At 50.1% G+C, this 12,105-nt stretch overlaps 1 protein-coding gene across 5 annotated transcripts in view; it reads left to right on the top strand.

Moving 5' to 3' along the window:
• SPATA13 (spermatogenesis associated 13) overlaps positions 1–12,105 on the top strand; it is a 207,499-nt gene that overhangs the window by 173,762 nt on the left and 21,632 nt on the right. Inside the window, exon 1 of one of the 5 annotated variants that reach the window (XM_067713726.1) lies at positions 5,615–5,826. The exons of the other annotated variants lie outside the window; for them this stretch is intronic. Within the exon in view, the coding sequence (XP_067569827.1) occupies positions 5,772–5,826 (55 nt within the window). The 5' untranslated portion in view covers positions 5,615–5,771. Of the gene's footprint in view, positions 1–5,614; positions 5,827–12,105 lie in introns of those variants that run through there. 5 annotated transcript variants of the gene reach the window in all.

A 12,105-nucleotide genomic window follows, 5' to 3' on the forward strand; every position in this document is an offset into this window, starting at 1 on the left:
CTAACATTTAAAAGCGTCTCGATTCTAAGATGTGTATTTGTTCCAATCATTCTAAACTACAGAGCTAAAAAAGTTTTTAAAATATCATGTGTCTAATGCCAAGTCTAAGACATTGGATTTTTTATAAGGAAAAGAGTAGGGAATTATATTCAGTATCCTATAATAAACCGTAATGGAAAAGAATATGAAACAAAATATTTATATATACATGTACAATTGAATCACTTTGCCATACACCTGAAACTAACACAACGTTGTAAATCAACTACATGTCAATAAAATAAATTTAAAAAAAGCAAAAGAAAGAACATTAAAAGTCAGGGGAAAGAGAGCAAGAGAACTGAACATGGAGCAAACCACCACCAAGCACCCAGCCTCCGCTCGTGTCGCTGGTCTTGCGGACATTCCGAATCTGAGGCTTAAACACATGCCATGCTTTTTACTCGCTCGCTAGTCGAGATCTGAGTCCTGGATAGTGAAGCCAGCGATCAAAGCAGGCCAGACAGACCCCAAAGCCCGCATTGGTCCGTCCCACTGGCTGTCTCCCAGGCACTGTGCTGTTGCAGGAACAGAGCACAAAGCTATTTCATTCATGTGCACAGAAGTTTACCCATGTGCCAGGTTTTAAGTCCACACCCTAATAGTTGCCTTTGATTACAACAAAGAAAAAAGTGAAATTCATCCATTATCTTGTTTTGCTCTTGTTATGTTTGAACCATATCCTAAGGATCCAAAGACAAATAAATGCAGAAAAGAAGTGAAATGTGTCCCAGACCTTGAAGGATGGAAACCCCACATGGTTGTTTCCAGAAGACAGGAAAGGCTTCCGTCTTAACATAGAGATGGTACCTTATCGTTTAAAGGACAACTTTGTATCTGTTTCTGAATTAGTCTAAAAATTGTAGTCAGAGCCCAGGACCACTGTCTTGTTTGGGGCGGTTTTGGAGTGGGGGGCATGGGGTGGGGTAGATGGGAGGGCTCACTAAGTCATTGAGAGCACATCTTCCATCAGTTAGGGTGGATAGGCACACGGTACCTCGGGTGAAAGAGCAATAGCTTTGAAGACACACCTGTTCGTCCTCTGCCTTTGGCTCTCAACGGCTTGTTCGTGTTTCCCCCGCTCCGTTTCCTGTGTCTAAGTGATGGGCCCTCCCCTCTGCGTTCGGGAGGCTGGCTGCTGCACGCTGTTTCAGGAAGACCTAAATGGAGCCTACCTTAGCCATCCTCAGGCAGGCAGCTTACCGAAACGGGATCTACAGTTCTACGTCAGTATGTGCTAGAAAACGTTATGTGCTGCGTTGACTGTCTCTGGTGGTGTTTTCTTATGTTTCTCTGGGAAATGACATAACTGTGACCTGTAGATTAGTACTAATGTTTGTCTTTAATCCATTTAGAATAAAGGCATCCCTCTGGATACTCCATTATTTATGCTAATAGACAAGGGAATGTGGGTCTGAGTAGCTGATGGCAAATGTAGTTGATTACTTCCTGTTCAGAAATGCCCCCACTGCAGCTTTGGGAACTGCAGCCCCGTGTCAGCAACGGGGACAGCGGGGGAGTGTACTCAGAACCCTCGCTGTGTTCCTCTTGATTCTGGGGCATTGTTGCTCAGGTGGGGGTCTGGGCTGGGGCTCAGTCCAGCCGAGGGCAGGGGCTTCCTCGGTTCTGACGTGCACCCAACCTTGAGCTCATTTTCTGAAATTGGCAGTAGTGCTGGGCCGGAGAACAGCATGACTGTCCTCGGGGCCGCCTGCCGCCCTGTGTCTGTCCTGTAGCTCTTGGTAATGGGGCCTTACCCAAGCCTAGAAAAAAGGGGAAGTTTTAGAATCTTACCAGGTTAAGGACATCTCTGAACCATGCAGGGAAGCTGCAGCTTTGGTGAAACAGCAACAGCTGGGAAACGTTTGTTGCTGAGTAGATATCCAGTGCTGGTGATCTTTCTGCCCAATATCAGAAGGTGGCCATGTAGGAAAACCTGTACCTGGACTTCCCTGGTGGCGCAGTGGTTAAGAATCCACCTGCCAATGCAGGGGATACGGGTTCGAGCCCTGGTCTGGGAGGATCCCACATGCCGCGGAGCAACTAAGCCCACGCGCCACAACTACTGAGCCCACGATCTAGAGCCCGCGAGCCACAACTACTGAAGCCCATGTGCCTAGAGCCTGTGCTCCACAACAAGAGAAGCCACCGTGATGAGAAGCCCGCTCACTGCAATGAAGAGTAGCCTCCACTCGCCGCAACTAGAGAAAGCCTGGGCACAGCAATGAAGACCCAACACAGCCAAAGGAAAAAAAAGAAAAAGAAAACCTGTACCGTATTGTACTTAAGAAGATACCAAAAATTCAGAGCTAAATGGAACCTTAACGACCACCTGCTCATCTCAAGAACCAGTTCTGGGCAGGTGGAGGGATGAGTACTGGTTTGAGTTGGAGGTTCCACTGCTAACTTACCTCGCCAGCAGCCTTCTTTTCCACACATATGGATGTAACTATGTAGGGGTCTTAGGGCCACTGGGCCGAAAATAGCCTTACTGTAGAGTAAAAATCATCGTAACATCCCGCGTGATTCTGACTTTTATCATCTCTGATTTCTAAATATTTGATGTTAATGTATAATTTGGATTTCTCCACTTGCCCGTGGGACTTAATCCCTTGCTGAATTCTTTTCGTGGTACCAGTAGTCAAGGTTCGTGACAGCTTAGTCTTGACCACATAGCAGCATCTTATCCAAGGAGAATAGATTCGTGTGTTGGCGGGGGGCGGAGGGGTTGGGGGGATGGAGGGTTTTGGGGGGGGTGGAGGAGGTTACGACTTCCTTCCACTATGCTTAAGGTCTTTGTTGCAGTATTCTTATTGATCTGGTAAATATAGGCTCTAATCACTAAAGAACTTTCCAGACCTAAAAGTCTAACCTTCTCTGTAGCTTTTTCCAAAAATATCTTGGAAGCATTTTTTGGGTCATCTTTCTTTGAGAAGTTGCCCCACTGAATTCAGTGCAGTTTTTGTTTGTTTATTTACTTTTTTCCTTCTTTTTATCTTTATGTTTGTTTTGAGTGTCTGTGCAGTAAAGTAAGTTTACTTAGTGAATGCCTTTGGTTTAAGATCCTGAAATCCCAAGGACCTTAATCTAGCACCCTGACCCCATCTCTGGATTTAGAAAAAGTCCTTGGGAAACAGAAGCTGCCCTTTGTACCAGCTGCCCAGGGAAAGTGAAAGTGAGCTGTAGAGCCAAGTTAAGACAATACCAAGGAAATGTGGCCAAGAGAGCTGCTGCTTTTTGAAAACTTGCAACTTTAACCAGAAAAAAAATTTAAGAAAATGAAAACACTCTGGATTTTATTTGCCTCCTGCTGGATTTTAAGCTTTGTTAGAAAAGATGCTCCTCAGAATTAATTCCCGCTTCGCTGCTTTGTGTCTCAGTATTCAGCGTTTCACTTGTTCATTCTAACGAAAACCAGATCCACCCGTGCATTCCATGGTCTTCCTTTGTTTCTGAATTAACACTTCTCAAGCCTGAGTGTGCCTCTGATCCCAGATCCCTGGGTCTGGTTAAAGTCAGGCTGTGATTCCACAGGCCGGTGGAGTCTGCAGTCTGCACTCCCCACCAGGGACCCGCTCTCCAGTCACCCGGCGCTGCTGGTCCCTGGACCGCACCCTTTGGGGCAGTAATAACGTGTTATCGTAAACAGAGAGTTTTGTGGCCTTTTGGGAAATTCTGTGTTAAACAAGGTGACACAGATGTCACGATCTGGATTTGTAGCCTGCGGGGACTGACGTATCCTCTGGATTTCCAGGAAGTAGATACAGTGTTCAGTGGTTTTCAGACACTTTTCGTGGACCATATTATACTAGTATTCCACATGGGATATAGGAAACTTTACCTCACAGAGAGTGGTCTGCCCTGAAAAACAATTTCAAGGAATCTTTTGAGTCCGTCATTTAATGAAGCACTGCCTTTATTAAGAATAGATATGCCCTGGGAATTCCCTGGTGGGTCCAGTGGTTGAGACACCATGCTTGCACTGCAGGGGGTCAGGGACTGAGATCCCACATGTCTTGCAGTGCGGCCAAAAAAAAAATGTGTATGTGTATATATATATATATATATATATATATACACACACACACACATACATACACACATGGGGAGAGGGAGGGGGAGGGAGGGAGGGAGAAAGGAAGAAAGGAAGGAAGGAAGAAAGAAAGAATAGGTGTGCCCCTGTTGAATGAACTGTCTATTCATCGTTTTTAAAAATTTTACTCTTTTCAGTCATTTAAAGATACTTGCAAGGGGTAGATTCGAAGCCGCCCCGGTTCTGTGAGTGGCATATGTGTGCTCGCAGGTTACCCTTTGTTGTGGTTTGTTGAAGACTTCGCTGGATTTAAAGGTGGAATGCACCAAATCAGCAGAAACAGCCACAAATAGTTCAAGATGAGAAAAGCCTATGGTGAAGCGCGTGGTCGGCGTGGGTGACGTCACTGATCATGCAGCTTTGCCCCTCGAGCGTGGTCGGCGGACCTGAGGTTTGTCAGAGTAGCTGCTGCATGATCTGTCCTGTTCATTAATCCCCAAGAAAGTGCCCGCGTTGTTCTGATATGTTCTCAGGGACCCTGAGAGCGCTGTCCGAGCCTGGTTGTCCCCACTGTACAGACCAGACACGGAGACCCTGGAGGTTTGAACTGGCGCCCATCACCCCAGAGCCGGCACGCACTCACGGGCTCAGTTTTGAGCCATTTACTGGGGGACAACCATGTGATCCCTACTGTGTGTATACCATCTCCTTGCTCATTAACTTAAAAAGTCAGCATCTTCAGTGTTGTGAGGAAATTGAAGGAAGCTGTTTGTTAATAGGTGTCCTTTCACAATATGACTTGCTTGTTGTAGATAACTGGGAAAAAAGTATACAGGAAATAAATAACCCGTGTCAGCTAGAGAGAGCCTCTTTAAAAAGAAAAGACAATTCTCTTCATTATAGAGAACAGATACTTTATATAGTAAAAGATATGCATATCCTTGTCACATACACACATATTTACATATATGTTTTTAAACAAATCCCACTTTTAAAATGAGTTCACAGATTTGCAGTTAACAGTGTAATATCACAACTGAAATTTTTGTCATGCCTTAGCATGAAATCCCAACTCCAGGTTTGAACCTAGCAACCTCTCTGCTTCTTCCCTCATGAAATGGGTTCCTTCTTTTTTTTTTCTGAGCCCGCCCCTTTATTTTTTTAATTGAAGTACAGTTGATTGACAGTGTTGTGTCAGTTTCTGCTGTACAGCAAAGTGATTCAGTTATACATATACATACATTCTTTTAAAGTATTCTTTTCTATGATGCTTTATCACAGGGTAGTGAATACAGTTCACTGTAGGAGCTGGTGGTTTGTCCATCCTGTACGTAATAGCTTACATCTTGAAAGCTCTCTTCGGGTCTGCCTCGGGCTTTGGGATTGTAATGAAGAGCAGCCTTTCTCCCACCGTCATCGGAGGCTCTCCGGGGCCCCTGGTAGGCAGATGTGGTGCCTGGTTTCCTGGGTGGCCGTCTGGCCTGCGTTTAGGCTTTCCTCCCCGCCGTCCAGTCTGAGGCTGTAACCTCAGCCGCCCGTGGGCGGGCGCTGTGAGCAGTGAGGCTCTGGCCGGCAGGCACAGGCGTCAGCAGTGAATAAGCGATTCTGTCGTCTCCTCAGCCAGAGCCTGTGCGAGTCTCCGTGATGCACAGTCACCCCCCAGCCCCGCTCTGAACGTGGCTCTTTTCCAAACAGAAGGATGGTGGCTAGAGGGGAAATTGCAAGATTCTGGAGTCTGGAAAGCCTTCACCTGGGTACGTGTGCAGAGAATGGACTCCTGTGCCTGGCCATGTTGCCGGTTCCCCCTGTGTCCTTGCAAGTTGCAGGGCTCTCTCTGCTGCTTCTTGTCGGGTGTGTGTGTGTGTGTGTGTGTGTGTGTGTGTGTGTGAAAGAGAGAGAGAGAGAAAGCTCACTTGTCCCGCCCGGGGTCCTAAGGGCAGTTCTAGGCATGGGCACAGTGAATCAGAGAAGCTGGTGTGGGTTACAGCACAGCCGTTAAGAACCAAACGTGGGCTGTCCGTTACGAGTTACGGGTCTGGGTTTTGTTGCGCTAGTTTTTGCTTCTGTTACATGAAATTTCTTTATACAGGAGATTATTGTTGGGGTCCGTAACAGTGTTCCTTGCTAATTTGGGGTGTGTGAGGTTTAAGGGTATGAATTGGTTTTTGAGAAATACTGTCGACTGTTTGCGAAAGTGTTACTGCCCAAGACTCAGTTCCTGTGTGGTGCTTTATCCCACCTTGCTTGTCAGTGTTTTTGTGAGTGTTGTCAGCTAGACTAATTCCTATTTAAGTGTGAAGGAAACATGGTTCTCTGATACTAGGAAGTTATCAATTGGAACCCGTGTATTCTTTAAGGGGAGTGAGAAAAAATGCTCCACAGAAAGAATTCTGGCTGACTGCTACACATGGGTGCAGTAGGATGCTTTAAAAAAAAAGAAGTCTTGTGGCTGTTTTTGCCTTACATCATAGCTCAGGCTGAAATGAGTGGGAGTCACAGGTGAGTCTGAAGTCAGCCCTGGGCCTTGCAATGCAGTGTGTATTTTGGGCTTCCTCCTTGTTTTGTTGGCTTTCTGTGCAGGCCGACAGCAGACAGGGCTGTGATCAGGGCTCCTGCTTCTGGCCTCTTCACTAACAAACATTTAGAAAAAGAAAAGAAGTAGCCCAGATATTCCTGCGTTCAGAGCACAGGCCTGCCTGCCAAGGGGCTGTGCTTGTCACTTGAGTGGCCGGTGGTCCCACTGTCCGGCGTGGAGGAGTGCTGGCCGCCCGGCCTCACCCTGGGCGGGGGAGGGGTGTGTGCGCGCCTGTGTTTATTCCAGGGCAGCCAGCCTGATGGAGCCCGCCCCCCGCATTCCTCTGCTCCCGGGGCGGGCACGGGTCCCAATCCTCATTCCCAGGGTGCGGAGGCCGAGGGAGGCTGGACGCAGCCTCCACGCTGAGCCGGATGCTCTCCCGTCGCTGGGATGCGCAGCTGGTCAGGCCTCCTGCGTGGGGTCCGCACCCCCCTCCCCGTGTGCCCTCCGGCTCCCGCACTCCAGCCCTGCCGGCCTTTGATGAGCCTGGCTGTAAAGAGAAAGGAGGAGGCAGCTCGGCCCGAATCTTCCCTTTCCCACTGGTTCCGTGTGTTCCCGGGACCGTCTTTCATGTACTCGCTCTACGAAGCATGTATGTGTGTGTGATGCAAACGCAATGTTTAATCATCCTTATGTGACATTCCAGCTTAAAATAAAGCGGAGAGCTTGCTGAATGGGGGGCTCTGTTTTCTTTGAGATCCCTGATTGGCCAGGGGGCCTACGGGACAGCTCGGCGGCTCCCGGGAGGGATGTCCTGCAGGGACTGGGGGCGGGAGCTGTCCAGTCACTGCGGCTCAGAGAGCCCAGGGCCAGGCAGGTGCATGGCAGGATGGCTTGGGAGCCAGACAGATCTGGGGTTGAATTCCAGCCCCACCTCCAGGGAGCGGTTCCTTAACCTCTTTGAGCCACAATTTCCTCCTGTTTAAACAGACAGTAGTAATTCCAGGAGGCGTACATGGCTTGGATGAGATGATTTATTTAAGCTCTTAGCACAGTGCCTGGTACACACTGTGAGCTCATTCTGGGGATGCAGTGAGACTGGAAGGGTTCCTCCTCAGGATTTGTTCAGCCAGCCTGCAAGGCAGCTGCCAGGAGCTGGGAGGGGTGTGGTGAGCAGCCTTGAGCTGCCAGGGGGCGGCCGAGTGGAGGAGGGGGCGAGGCTGCGATGGACGGGCAGCCACGGTCAGAGCCACACCCAAGAAGAGAGGAGAAAACAGACTGCAAGGGGCCAGCCCAGGCTTGTGGCAGGACGCAGAGGAGCCCAGAGCCTAACCCCAGGGCTGGGTTGGCGGCTGAGGACTGTCCAGCTGCTGCATCCCCAGGAGCACAGAGACCCTGGGGGCAGTGCCTGCCCAGGGCTCCCGGCCCAAACCCCAACCTGCCTGTCTCAGGGCTCGGAGTGCCCCTTCCGCAGGTGATAGAGAGCATATGGGATACACCTCTAGGGCAGGATTTGCCTTTACATTGAGAAGAGGGAAAACTTTTCACTTTTAGTGGTTTAAAACAAACCTTTTTAAACTCCTTGTAGAAACAGTGCACCTTGGAGGTTTGGTGTAAATTAAGTTCCACCGTGACATGACTCCCATCACTGCTCGGGCATCAGAAGGTGGCCGAGGCCCTAAGTTGAGTCCAGATGTAAAGTTCTCTGCTGGGAGGGCTATTTCCAGAAGACCCGTGGACATTATAAAAGGTTATCAGTGAAGGGTAGCGCGTCCATTTTTAGTACCTTTTTGACCTTCTTAATGTCAACATGTTTAAAAGATTCAAAAATACTGTGTATGGAAAGGGGTTTGAAAGTCTAAATTAGGCTAATAGGGACTTTCCTAGAAGCAACATTAAATTCTAGACAGGAAGAATTTCGTGCTTTAATTCGGTGACCTGACACTGACTAATAAGCATGGTCTTGCCCCTGAGGAAGTCAGATGGGGCAGGAGTGGGGCAGATGTGAGGAGAGATGCACACACAGCTAAGGAGGATATTGTAGTGAAACGGCTAAAATATGATGACAGTGTAAATATGGTGAACGTTTTAAAACCCGACACCGTTACTGCGCAGGGGCAGGGAGCGTAGGCAGGAGAGTGGAAAATCATAACCCATCACCGGTGCGTGAGAGCTTGGCCGCCCCGAAGGAGAAGGGGGCATTTGATGGGCTCTTTGGGTGGGGACATCGCTCCAGGTGGGCAGGTCAGTGTGGACCAAAGGATCGCGTCCTTTTTGTAGAGCGCAGGGAACGCTAACAAAGTGGCTACAGCGGAGGTGTTCAAGCAACGAGTCAGCATCCAGTGTTCTCCAGCCTATGTCGCTGTGTAGACGGTCCACACAGCGCACATCCCAGGGCAGACCCCTGCACGTGGGGTTAAGGAAGCTTAGCCTGAGCGCCTGTGGTTTCCAAATGTAGCCAGGCGTCAGAATCGCTTGGGGAGCTTTGGAAAGAGGCTCTCAGCAAACCCCTGTGATGGGACGCCATCCACCCTAGAGGAGTGGCCCTGGGGGCGGGGGTGTGTTCCGACATCCAAGGCCCCCTGTGGCCGGGTTCATGCCCCCTGTTGCATCTTGGGGCCCGGGAGCCGCGCCGGGTGCAGGGACCTGGCCAGTGGTCCAGACACGGCTGCAGCAGCTCCCCGTGAAGGCCGTCCTAGGCTCTGAGCGCAGACCGCCCACCCGCCCGCCTGGTTTTGCCATTTCTGCTCTTAGGATGGCCCGTGAGAACGGTTTATCTCCAACCTGAGGAAGCCTGAGTGATCAGCAGGTTTCCTAACGTCCGTATTTTTAACGGATTATTCTAAGTACGGGAACTTCCCTGAAGTGACCCTTGTTTAGTGGAACACCCCTGGAGAATGTTGTGCCGGTCAGGTGTCCACACCCATGTGGCCTGCACGGCAGGTGCCCAGTTATGACACCTGCCATGTTAGCTCTTACCTTCCCCTGATCTGTCCCTTGCCCTCCCCGACCCCGTGTGACAGGTAAGGGGACAGTTTTCCCCAGCTGCAAAGAGGGGCCTGGCTGGGGTCCCAGCAAGGTCTTGTGCTTTTGAAATTCCATCCCTCTGATCAAAAGTCCTTAAACGTGCAAAATTAAGCCAAACAGGAGAGATCTGATGTGTGTCCTGAGAAAAATTCCTGCCGGGACACGGGCTGGGGACCTGTTTGCCGCAAGTGGGACTCAGGATCCTGTAAGAAGGCCTTAACCTCCGGCGTGTGTTATAGGATAAAGTTTTCCGTTGTTGCTGATGTGTGATGTGTCCTGTCCTAAAAACTCACCTTGAGGATCAGTTGTCAGGTTTTGTCCCCTCACAGACGTGAAATCCAGGTTCAGACAGAGGAATGTCACCCTCCCCAAGGAGTGTGGACACTGTTCATCGTTGGCCTTTTTTATAAGACTCCCGTTGTCAGACTTCGCTGGTGGCGCTGTGGTTAAGAATCCGCCTGCCAATGCAGAGGACATGGTTTTGAGCCCTAGTCTGGGAAGATCCCACATGCCACGGAGCAACTAAGCCCGTGCGCCACAACTACTGAACCTGCGCTCTAGAGCCCGCGAGCCACAACGACTGAGCCCGCGCGCCACAACAACTGAAGCCCGCGCGCCTAGAGCCCGTGCTCCACAACAAGAGAAGCCACTACAATGAGAAGCCCGCACACTGTAATGAAGAGTAGCCCCTGCTCGCCGCAACTAGAGAAAGCTCGTGCGCATCAACGAAGACCCAACGCAGCCAAAAATAAAATAAATAAATAAATTTATTTTAAAAAAATATCCTGCAAGCCTCGCAGCGTGGCCAAAAAAAAAAATCAAATTGAAAAAAAAAAAAAAAGACTCCCATCGTCTCCACTGCCTGCAGCCGTCCTGACTGTACAACGGCACGTCCTCTGGCTACAGGGTTCTCTCCTGAATGTTTCTGAAGGCGTCAGGCCAGGGCTGGAAATGTGGACGGGGTTTCCTCAGATCGGTTCATTCAGGAAGTGTGTAGAGATTTGGGGGAAACGAGGATTCAGGGGCTGAATCTGAAGGTACGACTGTGTGAAGGGACCGGCGGGTGAAGGGGGCAGTGGTCCAGCCAGTGCATCCCCTCGAGACCCGGGACGACATCCCCTTTACAGGGGACGTTGACCATGAAGATGAGACAAGCGCGGGATAAATTCATGTTGCAGAAACGTAGAGTGTTTACGCACATTTACTCTGTGGTCCCAGAACTGTCCCTGCAGAGGTGGGTGCTGTCATCAGCACGCAGAGCCTTTGGACCAGAAGGATGTTCCCGCCGGGCGTGGTGGCGGCTTTGACAGCCGTGGTGGACGAGCAACACGTCTGCTCTCGGGATCCTCTGTCTAGGAGTTCAAGGTTTTCATTTCAATTTGCAACAGACTTTGCTCAACGTTTACAAGATGCTTTTCAAACATGGCTTTTCCACACCTACTTATTCAACAGAAGAAGTAGTACAGCTGGGAAGGGTCTGGAGACGCTGGAACCCCACGTGCCATTGGTGAGAGTGTAGAATAGTGCGGCCACCGTGGAGAAAGGTGTGGAGGTTCCTCAGAAAAGCTGAAATCGAATTTCTCCACGACCAGCCATCCCACCTCTGGATACACATCCAGAAGAATTTCCAGCAGGATCTCGAGGAGGTATTTGCATGGCCACGTTCAAGAGGCAGAAGCCACCCAAATGCACCTGGACAGACGGATGGTATTAGGTGCAGTGGCATGTTATCCCACCTTAAAAAGGAAGGAAATTGGATACAGGTAACTCCATGGATGAACTTCGAGGACACTGTGCTCAATGGAATAAGCCAGCCACAGGAGGGCAAATGCCGTGTGATTCCACTCACATGACGGGTAAAGCGTTCAGATCACAGGACCAGAAGGCAGAAAGCTAGTTGCCGAGGAACGGGGCTGGGGGAGAGGAGAAAGGATTCGTCTCTAATGGGAACAGAGTTTCAGCTTCGCAAGGTGGAAAAGTTCTGGACGTGGTTGCACAACGATGTGAATGTACTTAACGCTGCTGAACCTACATGAATCTACATCATGCAAAACACCCCTAAATAAAAAGTCACCGCTAAAAAAGAAAAAAGAAAGAATGAAACTTAATCTCCGAGAAAGGCACCGTGTGAACCTTCGTCTGCAGTGGAAGGTTTTATGTGACACACACGCTCCTTGGTGAGGAGATGCTGTCGAGCCGGGCGCTGCTGGGTGGGGTGGGGGAGGGCAGCCGCGGGGAGGAGGTCTGCCCAGCGGGGTGGGCTCTGGGTGGGACAGGGGACTGTTTAACTGGTGGGGCCGGGGTAGATGGCATCCTGCGGAAGAATTTGTGATGACGCAGCAGATCCCTGCTGTGTGGTTTCTTGCACGCACGGTGGAACCATGTTTTCCGAAGTTGGCCTTGGGGCAGCATGGGGGTGGCCCGGGGCGGGATGGAGGCTGGAAAGAGGGAGACCAGGTGAGTACCTTGCCCCCCCGCCCTCGTGCCCCCA

This window comes from Pseudorca crassidens, chromosome 18 (assembly GCF_039906515.1).
Source record: "Pseudorca crassidens isolate mPseCra1 chromosome 18, mPseCra1.hap1, whole genome shotgun sequence".
Classification (NCBI taxonomy): domain Eukaryota; kingdom Metazoa; phylum Chordata; class Mammalia; order Artiodactyla; family Delphinidae; genus Pseudorca; species Pseudorca crassidens.